General features: G+C 36.9%; 1 protein-coding gene across 1 annotated transcript in view; it reads right to left on the bottom strand.

Annotated features, from left to right (window-relative positions):
- Positions 1 to 5,020: 5,020 nt before the first annotated feature.
- Positions 5,021 to 17,321, bottom strand: part of LMNTD1 (lamin tail domain containing 1) — a 48,495-nt gene continuing 36,194 nt past the window's right edge. Inside the window, exons 8-9 of the mRNA XM_032287097.1 lie at positions 10,070 to 10,132; positions 5,021 to 5,250 (exon numbers count right to left, since the gene is read on the bottom strand). Coding sequence (XP_032142988.1) covers positions 10,101 to 10,132 — 32 coding nt within the window. The 3' untranslated portion in view covers positions 5,021 to 5,250; positions 10,070 to 10,100. The remainder of the gene's footprint in view (positions 5,251 to 10,069; positions 10,133 to 17,321) is intronic.

Genomic DNA, 17,321 nt, shown 5'->3' with positions numbered 1-17,321 from the left:
GCAGACATTCCCATTCCCAGTTGCATTTAGAAAGACAAGATCAAGTTGCAAAGTAGTGTGTAATTGCTTGGCAATTTACAAATAATAATGGGTTTAAATGGCACACAATCCTTTGACAGGCGTTCTATAGAGAGGCCAAGTCTATATTGCCTCCCTTTTAATCTGGGCTCTGTAGCTGCTTGAGTAATAGAACATGTGTGAGTGATGCTGTTGGTTTCTGCATCCATAACCTAAGAAATGGGCAGCTCCCACTTTCTGTTTCTTCAGCCACACACCCTTGGAACCTAGGGACCAGGCGTGAGGAAGCCCCAGCTGCCTTAAGGTGAGGACGATGTGGATAGGAATGTGCTGTCAGGACCACTTTGCCAACCATGTGAATGGGGTGTCTTGGAAGTGGATTCCTTCCCCACTCCAACCTATCCAGGAGGCTTCTTATAATTCAAACTGTTTTCTACATAGTAGAAGGAATGAGACATAAACTTGAAAAACATTTCTTGTGGTAGTTATGCTCCTGGTGACTGTGTTGCTCCTTCTGTCTGAACTCTATTCACTGACTAATATAAAATACAACGTGCTATGCAGACAGAAGGTAGGGAAGAGTTTTATTACTGACCTTTGTAATGTGTTGATATTAAGGTAAAATTTGGTCACTTCGTAATCATATTGACTTCTTATTTAGGGAAGCTTTCTCCCTAATTTTCAGGACCACAATCCAGACACATACATAACTTATTTAGGACAGCCTAATACTCTTCTCAAATAATTCCAAAAGTTTCACATTTTTTAATATTGCTGTTAAATTTAAATAACAGGCTGGTAATCTCATGACATTGAATATACTGAAACTATGATTAGCCTAAGAAAAGTAAAATTTTAGGAAAGCAAAACTTCAAAAATAAAACAAAATTTCTACTTGTCTCTGGTTTGTCTCCATAATGTATTCCAAATAATATGATTATGAATAAATTTTTATAGGTATATTTTAAGTCAGTACTCTCATAAAGATAGATAATTGAGTAGTAACCATCTATATTGTCTAAGGACAAAGTTGTATTAGTTTTTTCCCCAGCATTATTAAGACAGGATTGACAAAGATAGTATATATTTACAGTGTACAACATGGTATTTTGAGGTATGTATATATTGGATGAAATGATTAATTCGATAAAAATAACATTTATGCTTACATACTTAACATTTGTTTTATGGCAAAAACGTGTAAGCTCTACTCTTTTAGCAACTTTCAAGTATACAATACATTATTATGAACAGTCACCAGGCTGTACAATGGATTTCCAGAACTTATTCATCCTGTTTAACTGAAACTTCTTACCCTTTGAACAACAACTGCTGCAGAGTTGTATTGTTATTTTGAATGTAAAACTTACTCGGATTGGTTAAATGTTAATGTCTCCTCTAGACACTGAAGTAAGGGCCAAGAATAGCAAAAGTTTACCCTCTAAAAGAACTCTAGCCCTGATACTTATCTGAAAATTTGGATTTCTCTTCAAAGCTCTTCAATTAATCAAAAACGTTATCATAGGACTAGTGTTTACCATTTCATATTTTACTATATCCTGCCAAAATCATAAAGTAAATGTGTGTGTGTGTGTGTGTGTGTGTGTGTGTATTTAGGCAAGATACATTAAAATGTTTACCTATTTTGGGGTATAAAGCAGGAGGTAAAGTTTTGGATTTATTTTTCATTATATTCATCTAGTTCATTTGTAGATGAATTTGTTTCCCTAAAATGAATATTATTAATGATGCTCATTAAAATGTTAATGAAGTAATGCTCACAATTCCTGCAAGATATTTATAAATAGAGTGCTGCTGCTAACTTGCAGAGGGCAATGATGAAGTGGCAAATTTCTGACACCATAAGATAAAGCCCATTGCTATCTAAGGCTGCTGAAACCTAAAAATCAATCTTTTAGCTTTTATTCACAGAAACTTAGGAAAATATAATGCTGCAAAAACACATTCTTCCTTTATAATCCTTGAATAGTCTTGCATGACTGTCAACATTTAGGCAGTTAATTATTTATACCATCAGAGATGAGTCTATCTGCCCTCACCTATGCCATACTAGAGAGAGGGTGACAGTCCCTGAGCAGGAAGATAGTGCAGGCATTGCGCTGGAATGTTCTGTGGTGATGTAACTGACAAGGAATCTATTACAAATCCCAGTGCTGAGCATTCATTTATCTCTTTATTGCAAGGGCAAAGGTTATATACTTTCTTAGAGCACACTTCACAAAAGAGATAGTTAAATGTACCACACTTTTGGCCACTCATGGAGGAAATAATTGTGTAGAAGAGCTCAGAGGAGATGCTTTATTAAGGAAGCATCGGTGAATCCGAGAAATGTAGATGAACTTTTCCTAAGATGACACCATCTTCAAAAATAAGGAAAACCCTTTGTGCTGAAACATGTTTTGGGTTCAGGAAACCTCTGTTCATATGAGAGAAATAATTGAAAACACCTGAACCTTACATACCAGTTTTTCATATGTTCCTATTACAGATCTTTGAGGAAAAGAGGTTGGGAGGGACGTGTGTTAGGGGTGAGATGGTTTATTGGCCATAGTCACCGGAGCCCTTTTGGTTGTATGTTTATACTCCCAATGTGAACACGATAATCATCACAAATGGAGACAGCTGGAAGAAATTTTCAACCATGAAATAAGTTAATTTTTATTGTACACTCTTAAATTTCCTGCTATTCTCCTCAAAACATTGTGACTGCAGTTTCTATAGTAACCATGAAAAAAACAGAAGAGTCTACACAATTTAGCAAACACATGATTCAGAGATAACACTTAATGGTGAAAAGTGGCAAAAAGTGTTATTGACAGTTTCCAGAAATGTACAAGTCTGCTCCTGCGTGTCCAAAGAATGAGGAAATAATGTGAACTGTGTGGCCCAGCAACTAGAAAATATTTATGCTGCATCATAAGCAGAAAAGTATATGTAAAATTATTTTGTTGAGCAATGGCTATCTTTTCAGATGCTTGAGACTAGAATATGATTTTTTCCATCTTGGAAATACTAGCCATATTTTATTAGAAGTACTTTGCAAACCATTTCAACCATTTTTAGTGTACCATTCAGTGGCATTAAGTACATTCACAATGTTGTGCAGCCATTACCTCTATCCATTTCCTGAACAGTTTTCATCATCCCAAACACAGACGCTATACCCATTAAATAATAACTTTCCATTCTCCCCTTCCCAGCCCAGCCCCTAGTAAATTCTGTTATACTTTCCATCTCCTTAAATTTTTTTATTGAGATAAGTGAAATTATATAATATTTGTCCTTTTGTGTATGGCTTATTTCATTTAACATAATATTTCAAAGTTTATCCATGTTGTAGCATGTATTATAACTTCATTCTTTTTTTAATAACTGAATAATATTTCATTGTATTATACACCATATTTTAAAAATCCATTTCTCTGTCCATGGACATGTGTTGTTTCTATTTTTGGGCTTTTGTGAATAATGCTCTATGAACTTTAGTATAAAAGCGAGGCAGACAGGTGGGAGGAAGTCCCTGGAGAAACTCCAATCAGCCTGCCCACTGAGATGGAGCCTTGGGTTCGTGCCCTTTGCAGAGGGGAGGAGACGGCCCCACCTCTTCCTGGTATTCAAATGGCAGTACAGGAAGCACTCTAGCAGGGGACCCTGGCCTTGCAGAGGATCCCTGTTTCCCCCATTTTTCCCCTTCTCACTCAATAAAACCCTGCTTTACTCATGCTTTAAACCATCTTGGAGCCTAAATTTTCGTGGCCTTTTGTGGCCGTGGGATGGACAGTAACTCTGTATTTAGCTAAACTGAGGAAAAGTCCTGCAACAAAAGCATATGTTGGGGCTGGACGCGGAGGTTCACACCTGTAATCCCAGCACTTTGGGAGGCTGAGGCAGGTGGATCACCTGAGGTCAGTAGTTCGAGACCAGCCTGGCCAACATGGTGAAACCCTATCTCTACTAAAAATACAAAAATTAGCTAGGTGGGGTGGTGGACAACTATAATTCCAGATACTCAGGTGGCTGAGGAAGGAGAATCACTTGAAAGTGGGAGGCGGAGGCTGCAGTGAATGGAGATTACACCAGTGGACTCCAGCCTGGGTGACAGAGCGAGACTCATCTCAAAAAACAAAAACAAACAAACAACAAATCATATGTTTGAATCTCTTGGTATATTTTAAAAATATATTTTTAGCTCTTGGTGTTTGGATGAAATAAACCAGCAAAACTCATTGAATTTCTCTTCATGGTCACCAATAAGATTTTGGGGTAATTTTACTCTCAGTCTTTTAAAAGAAGATATTAGAGAAAAATTCTTACTTTTCTCTTTCTCCTCAGACTCCAAGAAAGTATGTACCATATCTTCCTGTATATGCTATATAAATATATATAAATCAATTTAAATTAAATAGGGCTATAAGGTATAGGCAGGATATTGTCACAAAATCTGAAGCAATTATACCTTCTCACTACAAATAGGGTCAACATTAATAATGGGCATATTTTATGTTTTAAACTTTTAGACTGTTGATAGGTATAGAAAAGATAGCTATAGAAGAAGTATTAAGGATGGCATTTTTAAAAGATAGCTCTATTACATTATTTAATTAAAATATTTTTGTTTCTTTGGGATTTCCTGTTGCTGTGCATGGGATTTTACACATAGTATCAAAAGCTGAAAGGTGAGACTCTTTTGGCAAATTTGTGATAAGTGTAGGCAGGTTTAAAAACTTCCAGCTGGTTACTCCATAGAAATTTCACTCATTATTTCTTTAGGAAGCTGAATTAACCCATACATCAAGGAGATAGATTCCAACTATAGAGAATCAGATAGACTCCAAGATTTATAATTACTGACACATATGCTTTTGGAAAATTCATCTGCAGAAATTGTGGAAGTCATAGACCTAACAGTTGGGCAGGGTATAAAAGACTGAAGTCACAAGGGCACTTCATGTGAACAAAATAAAGACTGTGCTGGTTTTGCTTTTGACCAGTGTTTTTCTTCTCAACTGCTTAGAAAACAAATACTTTAACTTGTCCACTAACTCTACCTTTTTCTTTCAGAAATGGTGACAGTAAAGTCCTAAGGAATTTTTTTTTTCTAAAAGAAACCATTTTCTTGCTTGCTTGCTTCTGGGTTCCTCTCCTGTGTGATGAAGTTTGGTTGCAACATGCTAGGCATCTTCACTTTCTCTAGACTTGGATGTTATTGTCCTGAGCAAAACAATAAATGGCAATGCATGGTGAAATGTAATTCTGACTGGAAACATGCTTTAGTTGTTATGAGGGCAATATGAAGGAGAGGTGTTCAGAGTCTTTCCATTCATATTAACCTTAAATTAAGAACTACAATCAGCAGGTCTTGATCATATTCACAGATGCATGACAGTAACAGCAGTAAAGAAATTCTTTTTTTGTTGTTGTCTTTTCAGACAAGGTCTAGCTCTGTTGCCCACGCTGGAGTGCAATGGCATATACTCCAAATGATCCTCTGGCCTCAGCCTCTCAAATGATCCTCTGGACTCAGCCTCTCAAGTAACGGGACTACAGGCATGTGCCAACACACCTGGATGTATTTTAAAATTTTTTGTAGTTGACAGAATTTAGCTATGCTTCCCAGGCTAGTCTTGAACTCCCACCTCAGCCTCCAAAAGTGTTGGGATTACAAGCATGAGCCACAGTGCCCAGCCATGGGAGGAAATTATCTCCATGAGACCTGAACTTTTGCGAAGGTGAAAGCATTATTCATTTTTTCCCCTGTGAACTCAACTCTGTAATATGTACTTGTTTAGGCTACAGTTTAATGATTTATGATGTGCGGGCCTCTTTGACGCCTAAGCAGCTTAGCTATTATATTTCGTTATCTGGACATGGATACTGTTTACTTCTGGTCTTGAATATGGGGATCAAAATGGTTTTGAGGCAACCAGTTTACTGACCAATTTTTAAATGTTCACACCCTTCATTTTCTTCTTGGTGGTACTTGAATGGTGCCTAATTATTATCTTTTCCTTTTAATATTTCAGAAGTGTCCCAGACTTGAAAGAAACCAGGTAACATACTTAAAGTGCAATAGAAAAAAAAAAAAAAAAAAAGCAAGCTTTGTTTTCCTGTGTGCAACAGGCTTGAATTTTATGTAGATTTCTTAGCAGCAGGCCTTACAGCCTGAGATGTTTGTGCTCTATGCCTCCTCTATGAAAGTGGAACCCACTACGTTTGCTCAGGCATTTGATTTTCTTTAAGTTATGAAATGTCTTTGATTAGAGTGATGGGGAGCCTAGATTGCAGGTCTTTTTGCTCTTCCATAGAACTGGACCATAACACCATAAAGGTAAAGCTGGGAAAACAAGAAAAGGATAACTAACAAGAAGGGCACATGTACTTCTTTGAAAGAAGGAGGTAGTGGGAAAAAATACGAAATTTCAACTGACTGAAAAATTTTGGAAATTGATAGATCAGTTTGGGGCTGAGAGGAGAAAGACATTATCAGTACAGAGATTGAAGGAATATGTCACAAAGTATAGACAGAAAACACTGACATCAGAAAATGTAACTATTAGACTTTCAAAACTCCTTTAGGGCAGGTTTCACGTTAAAGAGCATTAAATATTAGTCTCTCTCTCTGGGCTGTTACATACCAACTCCCCACTCACAAACAGTGGTCCCAGGAGAAACTGCTATAAAAACTTCTTGTCATGTCCTAAGGAACACTCCTTGGAGGGCTAGAAGGACAGCCCATGTTTGGAATGTCCAGTTTAGACCACTGAGGATAGTAAGAGATACGTAAACATAGCTCAGTTCATGGAAAGACTCCATCACCAGCACTTTTATTAGGAATGCCTTGTGTGTGTAAGAGCATTTACTGGTTGTTAGTTTCTATGCTGTATCTGCAATGTTGGTGCTTTCTATGGATCCAAGCAATTGCATACTCTTGAGGACAGTGCTGGTGATCTGTAAAAGACCCATTTCTTCCCCTGCTCTTACATTTTTATACTTTTTTTCTGAGAATCCTCAGTGTTTCCTAGTAAGTCTGAAAGTTCATATGACAGGTGGAAGCCACATAGGAATATTACCTGGCCTTTCCAGAATTCTCTAACTTGTGAAAAGCTCTGTTTCTGCGGCATTCTGTAGCATTGTCCACAGACACTGTTCATTAGTCACACGACAGAATGCCCACATGTTCTTTGTAAGGTACTGAGTAAGGGGGCATTTGAGAGCTTGACTCTGACCATACTGCATGCTTTTAATCAGTTATTGCATAGAAATGTTATTAGCGGTCAAAGAAACTTGAGATTTAACTTTGGTTTTTTTGTTTTGTTGGTTTTTCGAGATAGAGGCTTACTCTGTTGCCCAGGCTGGAATGCAGTGGTGGTGAGATCTCAGCTCACTGCAACCTCCACCTCCTGGATTCAAGCGTTTCTCCTGCCTCCAAGCATTTCTCCTGCCTCAGCCTTTTGAGTAGCTGGGACTACAGGTGTGTGCCACCATGCCTGGCTAAGTTTTGTATTTTTAGTAGAGACAGGGTTTCACCATGCTGGCCATGCTGGTCTTGAACTCCTGACCCCAAGTGATCTGCCTGCCTCAGCCTCCCAAAGCGCTGGAATTACAGGCATTAGCCACTGTGCCCAGCCATGAGATCAAACTTTCATTTGCTTATTTGTCTCTGTAACTGGCATTCTGTCAAATTAACAATTTTGGAAGTAGAACCTAAATCTTTTTTGCAGTATAGAACAGTGGTAGCTCACTCTTCCTTTTGTGAATGAAAATGTTTCTTCTGGTCCTGTTTCTAAATGTCTGGTGTCTCTTTCAGACAAATTTGAGTGGGGCAAAAAGACAAAGACAACCTGAAAGCTTAATTACCAGAGTGGTGTGGAAGAGCAATGGCATCAGGTGGAGATTCCAGTCTTAACTTTGCCACTTACTAAGTGACTTTGGGTGAGTCACTTAATCTCTCTGAGCTAAAGATTCCTTAGCCATAATCTGGAGATAGTATCAGCCATGCCTACCTCAAAGGTTCAAGTGACATAATATAAAGGCACAAAATGCTATCCAAGTGTACATCATTACAAGTTGCCAAGGATGCTCATGAATACCAATAAGAACCAAACAAACAATGGCTGCATCTCTGAACAACTTTCCACTAACTGACAAGTCAGGCTCAGGAGCTGATTGCAATAGGTAAGTCATTCACTCATGAAGAGTTAAACTGAATAAGTAAAATTTTGCTCCCAGTAAGCTTCAGAAGGTCACAGTGAAGGACACATTGATGATCAACCCTGAAGATACCACTGGATGAGGGTGGGAGCTCTGAGAAAACAGAAGGCATCTTAGGAGGTCCAGAACTTTTCAAAACAGGGTGGTAAATTTTTTAAAAAAATCAAAGCTACCAAATAATATGCCACAGAGAGGATCTATGAACAAGTCTTTTACCATGGTAGCTAAGCAAAATAACTGAGGAAGATCAACCAAGGCTAAAAACCTCTGCCAATTATGTTATTTAATATCCAATGGGATGATTCAAACATTCTTTCCAACCAAAGCAAATCAATTCCTTTTTTTTGTGTGTTTAATAAAATGTCCTCTTTCCAACTCATCTGCAAATTCAGTAGAATTCTCTCTAGCTACAGAGAGTGAAGCATAATCAAATTATGAAAGTGCTGTTGCTAAATGCCTGGGCAGATTTCAGACCTCATTCTTTGCATTTCAGTTGCACACTACTAAAGCTTATGGCAACTGAAGGAACTCGATCACCATGTAGACATAACTCAGGATCTCTGGGAGCAAGAAGTATATCACTAGGAGTCAAGTCTGAATTATTGGCCCCCGGTAATATAATTCTTAGCCTTTAAAATATCTTGGGATTAGTTCTGCTTTTGTGGTTAATTACTGCTTAATTTTAGTAATTCACTTCTTCAGATTTCAGTTTCTTTTACCCTAAAGGAAAATGGTTAGATAAGTCCCTTTTCAGTCCCAGTATCCTATGAGTGTCTGCGAAGGAGGCTTTGATAGGGAAGTTGTAGCTATCACATTTTTAGGAAGCTGGCAGCTCAAGGATATGATGCTATAGGAATGAAGAGAGTGGGCTTGTCAAAGAGTAGTTGACTTTCAGAAAAATAGAAGATTACAATTAGGGAAAATTTAAGGAGAGACAGGCTGAAAGAAACTGGACAGCCGAGTAATCAGACAGAATCTGAAAGGCTGGTGCATAAATGAGGGAAACTAGAGAAACCCTGAGAGCCAGCAGGCTGTATGGGGTAGTAAAATTAAGTCATTTCTGCCAGCAGAATCCAGAATACCAACAAGTTAGGGTTCAGATGGCTGTAGTTTTCATCTTAAGGAATGAAAAGAAGAAGAAAACATAAATAGGCAGAAAAAAGAACAAGGAAACACATAAATAGATCAGTCGTGAACTAGAGAAAGACACCAACCGAAAGGAATCTTTATCAAAATACTACCTTGTCATTAGCTTTTTAGGAAAACATTTAAACTTGATCACTTAAAAGACAGAAAACCACCTTTGTTGAGATATTCCTCAATTACTTAGTTGATATCATAATGAAAAAGAGATGAGGCAACTTAGGCATTGACTTGTTGAATGATACAATATCATTTAGAAAGTGAGAACAACTGCAGTCTCCTTAGCCAGAATGACTTCCATGATGTAATTAATACTCTCTTGCTCATAGGAATTAAAATGTACTGATGTAGTTGCAGAGTTATTTTTTTTTTTAAGTGTTTGAAGTGACTCTGGAGTGCAAGGGCTCATTACTTATCCATCAACAAGGATAAATTGTGGCTATGGGGCAAAAAGTAAGGATGTGACATTTCCAATTTCCCATTCTTTGAAAGCTTATCATTCAACATGAAAACAAAAACTGATGACTCTAAAGGCAACATAAATATTTAACAGAAAATTAGTGACTGTGGAATATATAAGGACAACCCATGTTCTGATGACTTTCAAAGACATATCTGCCGATTACTTTACTTGTATTTTCTGTGGAGAAAGCAAATTTGCAATACTGTTACTTACCTTTAAAGGTTGAGTTGACTGCCTATCGCTTTTATGACTCAGATGTCTTCTTTTTCTTAGTTCCTGAAAATTAAAAAAAAAAAAAAGGAGTTCAGTCCAGTATTCCAAGTATTGATTTTTCATGTTAAAACAAATCTTGGAATAAGATAACAACAAAAGCATTTTCTTTCACTTGAAGAAGAAATCTGTGGCTTCAGGATAGTATTTAGTGGATAGTTGAACCAAGTGGTTTAAAAACCACCTGAAAAGGATTATTTGATTCTTATTAAGTCCAAGTTTCCAATGAATCATTTTAAAAGGAAGCATATATTTCAAGACATAATTAGTCAAAATTTTGAGACAAAAAATATCCATCTGGAAGATATATTTTTTAAAAAGGAGGTTTGCAGAATAATTTTACCAGCCTGTAAAATTCCTCAAATGCTTTCTATACATAGAACTGCCATAATGACAAAGTAGCTAGGGGAGGGAATTCCAGAAACTGGCTGCGTCAGAAGGAATGTGGACAGAAGGGGATGATGCCTCGCCTACTATGTCAGTCACCTTCAGCCTGGTGATGAATGAGGTGACAGATACGGTGGCCTTCCTCACTCTCATCTACTTAAGCTGGAATTGAAAGTCACTTTGTTTAAATATAATTTCCATGTATGAAGCAAGTGTATCGAATTGAAATATTGCTGAATTGAATGATCCCAAGTACAAAATACTCCTAGACCAAAGATGAGATGTTATTTTTATTCCTGTAAAACAAAAGGCAAGAAAACAAAATAATATCCTAGGCATAGGCAATAATGAGCTCCTCTGGGAGAAAAAAAAAACAAACAAGAAAAGCTCTTCAGTCATACCTAAGCCTTTCTTTTTCTATGCAACCTCAGAAGAATTATCAAGTTAAATTGCTGGTATTTTATTACAAAGAAACAATATCCAAAGCTGGAAGTGAAATATGATCTGCAAGGAAGATTAACAAAAATGCAGAGTGTTTCTGGTTATCACAGTGATTTTCTTAGCCACAAATAGGATTCTGAGTCTAAAGAATCAGGATGCTGTTTGGCACATTACAGCATAAACTTACTGAACGGTAAGTTATGCACCTAGAATATAAATAGCCTTCTAAGATATTTTCCTTGCTATAAGCAGTGGCTTAGATGTAAGAAAAATCTAGCTCATCTAGAGCAATTTGTTGGCACAAAACAGACTTTGTAATTATTTTATGTATATCCTTACAGATTCACTGAGAATGAATTCCCATCTGTAAGTTTTTGAAACGGAATGACAGAGCTATCAGTAGTAGTGGTGTCTGTCTGTTTCCATGTCAGTGGGTAATGGCAATTTTGGTATTCTTTTTTTTTTGAGCCTCAAGCATCTAGCACCTAGTAACTTTAAGCTAAATCCCCTGAATTCCCGAAATCAAATATTGTTACTTGTGTGAAGAAATGGACATCTATTTCTGTGAAGAAAGTTACAACCTTTCATAACTAAAGGGCAATCTAAAACATTTTGTTTTGTAATATTGAAATGTTTTGAAATAAATGGTTTAATAAATGGTGTTGGGAAAACTGGCTAGCCACGTGCAGAAAGCTGAAACTGGACCCCTTCCTGATGCCTTACACTAAAATTAACTCCAGATGGATTAAAGACTTAAACATAAGACCTAATACCATAAAAACCCTAGAAGAAAATCTAGGCAAAACCATTCAGGACATAGGTGTAGGCAAGGACTTCATGACCAAAACACCAAAAGCATTGGTAACAAAAGCCAAAATAGACATACGGGACCTAATCAAACTCAACAGCTTCTGCACAGCAAAAGAAACGGTCATTAGAGTGAATCGGCAACCAACAGAATGGGAAAAAATTTTTGCAGTCTACCCATCTGACAAAGGGCTGATATCCAAAATTTACAAAGAACTAAAACAGATCTATAACAAAAAAAACAAACAAGCCCATTCAAAAGTGGGCGAAGGATATAAACAGACACTTTACAAAAGAAGACATACATGAGGCCATAAACATAGGAAAAAATGCTCATCATCATTGGTCATCAGAGAAATGCAAATCAAAACAACATTGAGATACCATCTCACGCCAGTTAGAATGGTGATCATTAAAAAATCTGGAGACAACAGATGCTGGAGAGGATGTAGAGAAATAGGAACACGTTTACACTGTTGGTGGGAGTGTAAATTAGTTCAACCATTGTGGAAGGCAGTGTGGCGATTCCTTAAGGACCTAGAAATAGAAATTCCATTTGACCCAGCAATCCCATTACTGGGTATATATCCAGTATATATCCAAAGAATTATAAATCATTCTACTATAAGGACACATGCACACGAATGTTCATTGCAGCACTGTTTACAATAGCAAAGACCTGGAACCAACCCAAATGCCCATCGATGATAGACTGGACAGGGAAAATGTGGTACATATACACCATGGAATATTATTCAGCCATCAAAAATGATGAGTTCATGCCCTTTGTAGGGACATGGATGAACCTGGAAACCATCATTCTTAGTAAACTGACACAAGAGCAGAAAATCAAACACTGCATGTCCTTACTCATAGGCAGGTGTTGAACAATGAGAACACATGGACACAGGGAGGGCAGCAGTACACACTGGGGTCTGTTGGGGGGAAATGGGGGAGGGACAGGGGGGGTGGGGACATGGGGAGAGATAGCATGGGGAGAAATGCCAGATATAGGTGAAGGGGAGGAAGGCAGCAAATCACACTGCCATGTGTGTACCTATGCAACAATCTTGCATGTTCTTCACATGTACCCCAAAACCTAAAATGCAATAAAAAAAAGATGGTTTGATCCTAAGGCAGATAAGTCAGATCTATTGAATTATAATGAGCCCACAGTCCAGCTTAAGTAAAATTCCATAGATGTGATCTTAATATGGAGCTCACATTGATGAGACTTTAAGTGTTTCATTCCTGCATAAGATTGTCTATGTCTGCTTTCCTTTATTTTCTAGCAGTTGGTTTTTCATAGTGGCTTTGCCACACTCAGAAACAAAGAAACATCATCATTATTATTACTATGATAACATTTGCATAGAAGACAGTAGCAGGTGCAGAGTCCACAATTAAGACGAATTCCACTGCAGTGTAAGAGATGGATTGCAAAAGACAGGCAAAGTACATTCAACCACGAGAAAATGAAGTGTGTTAAACCGAAGATGCTCACAATATCAACTCAAAACAATGCAAAATACTATCTTCAGACTAGTTTCTGTCATTTAAGCTGAATTACAGAAGAAGACTGACAAAGTTGTTGACAATCTGCAAGCCAATCTGAGCAAGAAGAAAGCACATTCTCTCTAGGTATAGAATGAATAATGGCAACACAATGTAAATCTATCTGCTGTGTTAAAGGGCTGTTAACCTTCATTCTGATGACTCCTTTGTGCTGTACTCAGGGCCTAGTTTTTGTGTTCTAACAGCACCTGGTACTTTCTACATTCTATCAAAAATACCTGTCTTGTTTATTTTACTATTTCAAATTTTTATTGTGAAAAATTCAAACGTAAAGAAAATGTCAATGAATAATACAACCAAATTTGTATACCTATCACCCAGATTCAATCATTAATATTTTTGCCATATTTGCATTATCTTATTTATTTATTTATTTGAGACAGTTTGGCTGTTGTTGCTCAGGAGTGCAATGGCGTGATCTTGGCTCACTACAACCTCCACATCCTGGGTTCAAGCAATTCTTGTGCCTTGGTCTCTTGAGTAGCTGGGATTACAGGCAGGCGCCACCACATCTGGCTAATTTTGTATTTTTGATAGAGATGGAGTTTCACCATGTCGGCCAGGCTGGTCTCTAACTCCTGACCTTAGGTGATGCACCCACCTCGGCCTCCCAAAGTGCTGGGGTTACAAGTGTGAGCCACCGTGCCTGGGCACATTATCTTACATCTATCACATATGCCTACATCACCAGACCATTAGAGAGTAAGATCTCAGTATGAATCTAAGAATAACAAATGTAACCACAACACAATTAACACACCTAAGAAAAGAGAAATGACTCAATGTCTAATATTCACTCTGTATTCAAATTCACCTAATTGTCTTTAAAATGTCTGTTCTGGCTGTGATTTTTGTTTTCTTTTTAACCAGTAGCCTACTAAGGAAAACTAAATCTTAAAATGGTAGCATTGCTGTATGGGCCATCTGGCTCAGACACAAAAATCCAACCTAAAAATGGCATTAACAAAATTATTTCTTTCATTTAACAATCTGGAGCTGTGCCAATACAAGGCAGTTTGGGTGTCTCCTCCGTCCTTAGCTCATGGCTTCATCTCTCAGTTGAAATATGGCAGCTCTAGCCCCTGTGGTCATGCCATAGAGAAGACACAGGGGAGCACCCACTCCCTGGGCATGATCCAGATGTTGTAGACATGATTTCTGTTCACATTTCATTGTACAGGATATTGACACATAATCCTACTATTTTGGAGCAGAGACCATGTGTCTGGATTTCCCTGGACCTGCAAATCTTGTGTATATAGGAAGAATATTTTAAGGACTGCAATTAGCTTTTTCTGCTATGAGGTATTTCTGGAAATGACTGAGCTATGACAAACTGTATTAAAATTAATTCCCAATACACTGCAACATAATGATAGGTTTAAGCTTATTAATGGTTAAGATTGTTCTTCTCTTACACTAAATAAGCTTCATGTTAATATTCATTTTGAGTTCATCAAAGTATTTTTTTTTAGATTTTCTTTGTCCTTTCTTGTCAGTGTATAAGCTATCCATGCTCATTAATGGAATAATGCTTTCTTCCCTTTCCAGTTTTTATTTCTCATTAAGCTTTTTTAAAAAAAAATTATTTAAGTATAATGTATATGAAGGAAAGCTCACAAATTATAATTTACAGCATAGTAAAACCAGTAAAACATACTTGTAAATACCACTTGGAATAAGAAATGGAACATGTCAGTATTCTAGAAGCATTTTTGGTACCCTCTAAATATTACTCTTTACTTCTTCCAGAGATAACCATTTTTCTGACTTCTGACACCATGATTCAGTATTGTGTGTTTTTGAATTTTATGTATACAAAATCATCCAATAAATATTTCTTCTTGTCTGACATTTCTTATTTAATAGTATGATTATGAAATTCACTGATATTATTGCATGTAGCAGAAATTCATTAATTTTCATTGCCTATGGGATTGTAGGAACACATTGTAATTTATTTGTTCATTAAATAATTGATGAACACCTGGATTGCTTCTAGTTCTTGGCTACTACAAATACATTCACTCTGAACATTATTGGGAATGTAATTGCTGGTTTATGGGGTAATTAGTACGTGTATATTCATTTTCTTGCCTTATTTCATGCAGACTTCTAATACAATGTTGAATAGAAGTCATTATAAAGAGAATTCTTGTCTTGCTCAGGACATCAAAGAAAAAACTTTGACCACTTCATCTACTTCACTGTTAAATATGATATTGTTTGCTTTAGGAGTTTTGCAAATATTATTTGTCAGGTTAAGAAAATTCTTTCTAGTCCTAATATATTATGGTTCTCCTCTCATGGGTATGGAGTGAATATTTTATCAAATGCCTTTACTATTGAGATGACTATATAATTTTCCTCTTTATTCTGTTAAAGTGATTAAACTCAATTAATTTTCAAAGCTCAAACCGGCCTTGCATTCCTGAAATAAACCCAATTTTTTGGTGATATATTATCCCCAAATATATGCTGTATGAAAGAAGATATCACATTGGAAATTATATATTTTTAACCAAATGATAATGAAATTATGATATATGACTTTTTTGCTTTTTGAGACAGAGTTTTGCCCTTGTTGCCCAGGCTGAAGTGCAATGGTGCAATCTTGGCTTACTGCAACCTCTGCCTTCCAGGTCCAAGCAATTCTCCTGCCTCAGCCTCCTGAGTAACTGGGATTGCAGGTGTGCACCACCATACCCAGCTAATTTTTGTATTTTTAGTAGAGATAAGATTTCACCATGTTGGCCAGGCTGGTCTTGAACTCCTGACCTCAGGTGATTCACCCGCCTTGGCCTCCCAAAGTGCTGGGATTACAGGCATGAGCCACTGTGCCTGGCTCACATTCTTATACTATTCTTTTGTTGTCCATCCTATATTACAACATGTATTTTTTATTTATTGAAGTCTAATAAAAGTTGCTATTTTTACAACTTATTGGGCAAAACAGAAAATTTGGAGTACTTTAACTCCATTTAGTCCTCTCCCAACTTTTGTCCTATTATGTTGTAATGGATTGAATTGTGTTTCCCTGAAAGATATGTTGAAGTCCTAACCCTTGTGACCTGTGAACATGACCTTATTTGGATATAGGGTATAAAGTCAAGATGAGGTCATGGTGGATTAACCCAATGACTGGAGAAATTGGACACACACAAAGGAGGTAAGGCCATATGAAGATGGAGGCAGAGATTACAATGATGCATCTACAAGCCAGGGAATATCAAGGAATGCCGGCAATGACTAGAGACTAGAAAGATGCAAGGAAAGATCATCTTCTAAAGTCTTTGAAGTGAGCGTGGCTTGCTAATACCTTGCTTTTAGATTTCTGCCTCAGTATTGTGAAAGAATAAATTTCTATTGTTTTAAGACATCAAGTTTGTGGTGCATTGTTAAGGTATCCCTCCCTAGGAAACTATACAGCTGTCATGTATTTAAATTCTATATAAATTAAAAACTCTGTAAGACAACATCAGTATTATTTTGTATAGTAAATATTCATTTATGTTTATCCATGTTTTGATTGTTTCTATTTTTTACTTCTTCCTATAGCTCTGTGCATTCATATGGGATAATTTTCTTTCTATTTGAAAGTATTGCCATTAGTATTTCCTTAGTGTGGATTTGCCACTAATGAATCCTTCTAGTTTTTGTCAGAAAATGTCTTTATTTTATCTTCATCCTTTCAAGTATATTTTTCCCTAATATAGAACTCAGGATTAGAAGTTCTGTTAGCACATTGAGGCTATCATTCCCTTATGACTTCCATTATTTGGTTTTCTGAAGTTTTATTATGATGTATATAGATGTGTTTTCCTTTGTATTTATGCTGCTTGGGATTTATGATTGTTCTTGATCCTGTGGCTTGATGTCTTTGTATTAGCTTTTGAGAATTTTTGCCATGATTTATTTAAATATTGTTTCTGTCTGAACCTCTCCATCATCTCCTCTTGGGATTCAAATTACAACTCTACTAGAT

The sequence above is a fragment of the Sapajus apella genome, unplaced genomic scaffold (genome assembly GCF_009761245.1).
Source record: "Sapajus apella isolate SASKATOON/1434 unplaced genomic scaffold, GSC_monkey_1.0 scaffold2, whole genome shotgun sequence".
Lineage (NCBI taxonomy): Eukaryota > Metazoa > Chordata > Mammalia > Primates > Cebidae > Sapajus > Sapajus apella.
Note: the sequence above shows the minus strand (reverse complement) of the source record. Positions and strands in the feature narration are given on the sequence as shown.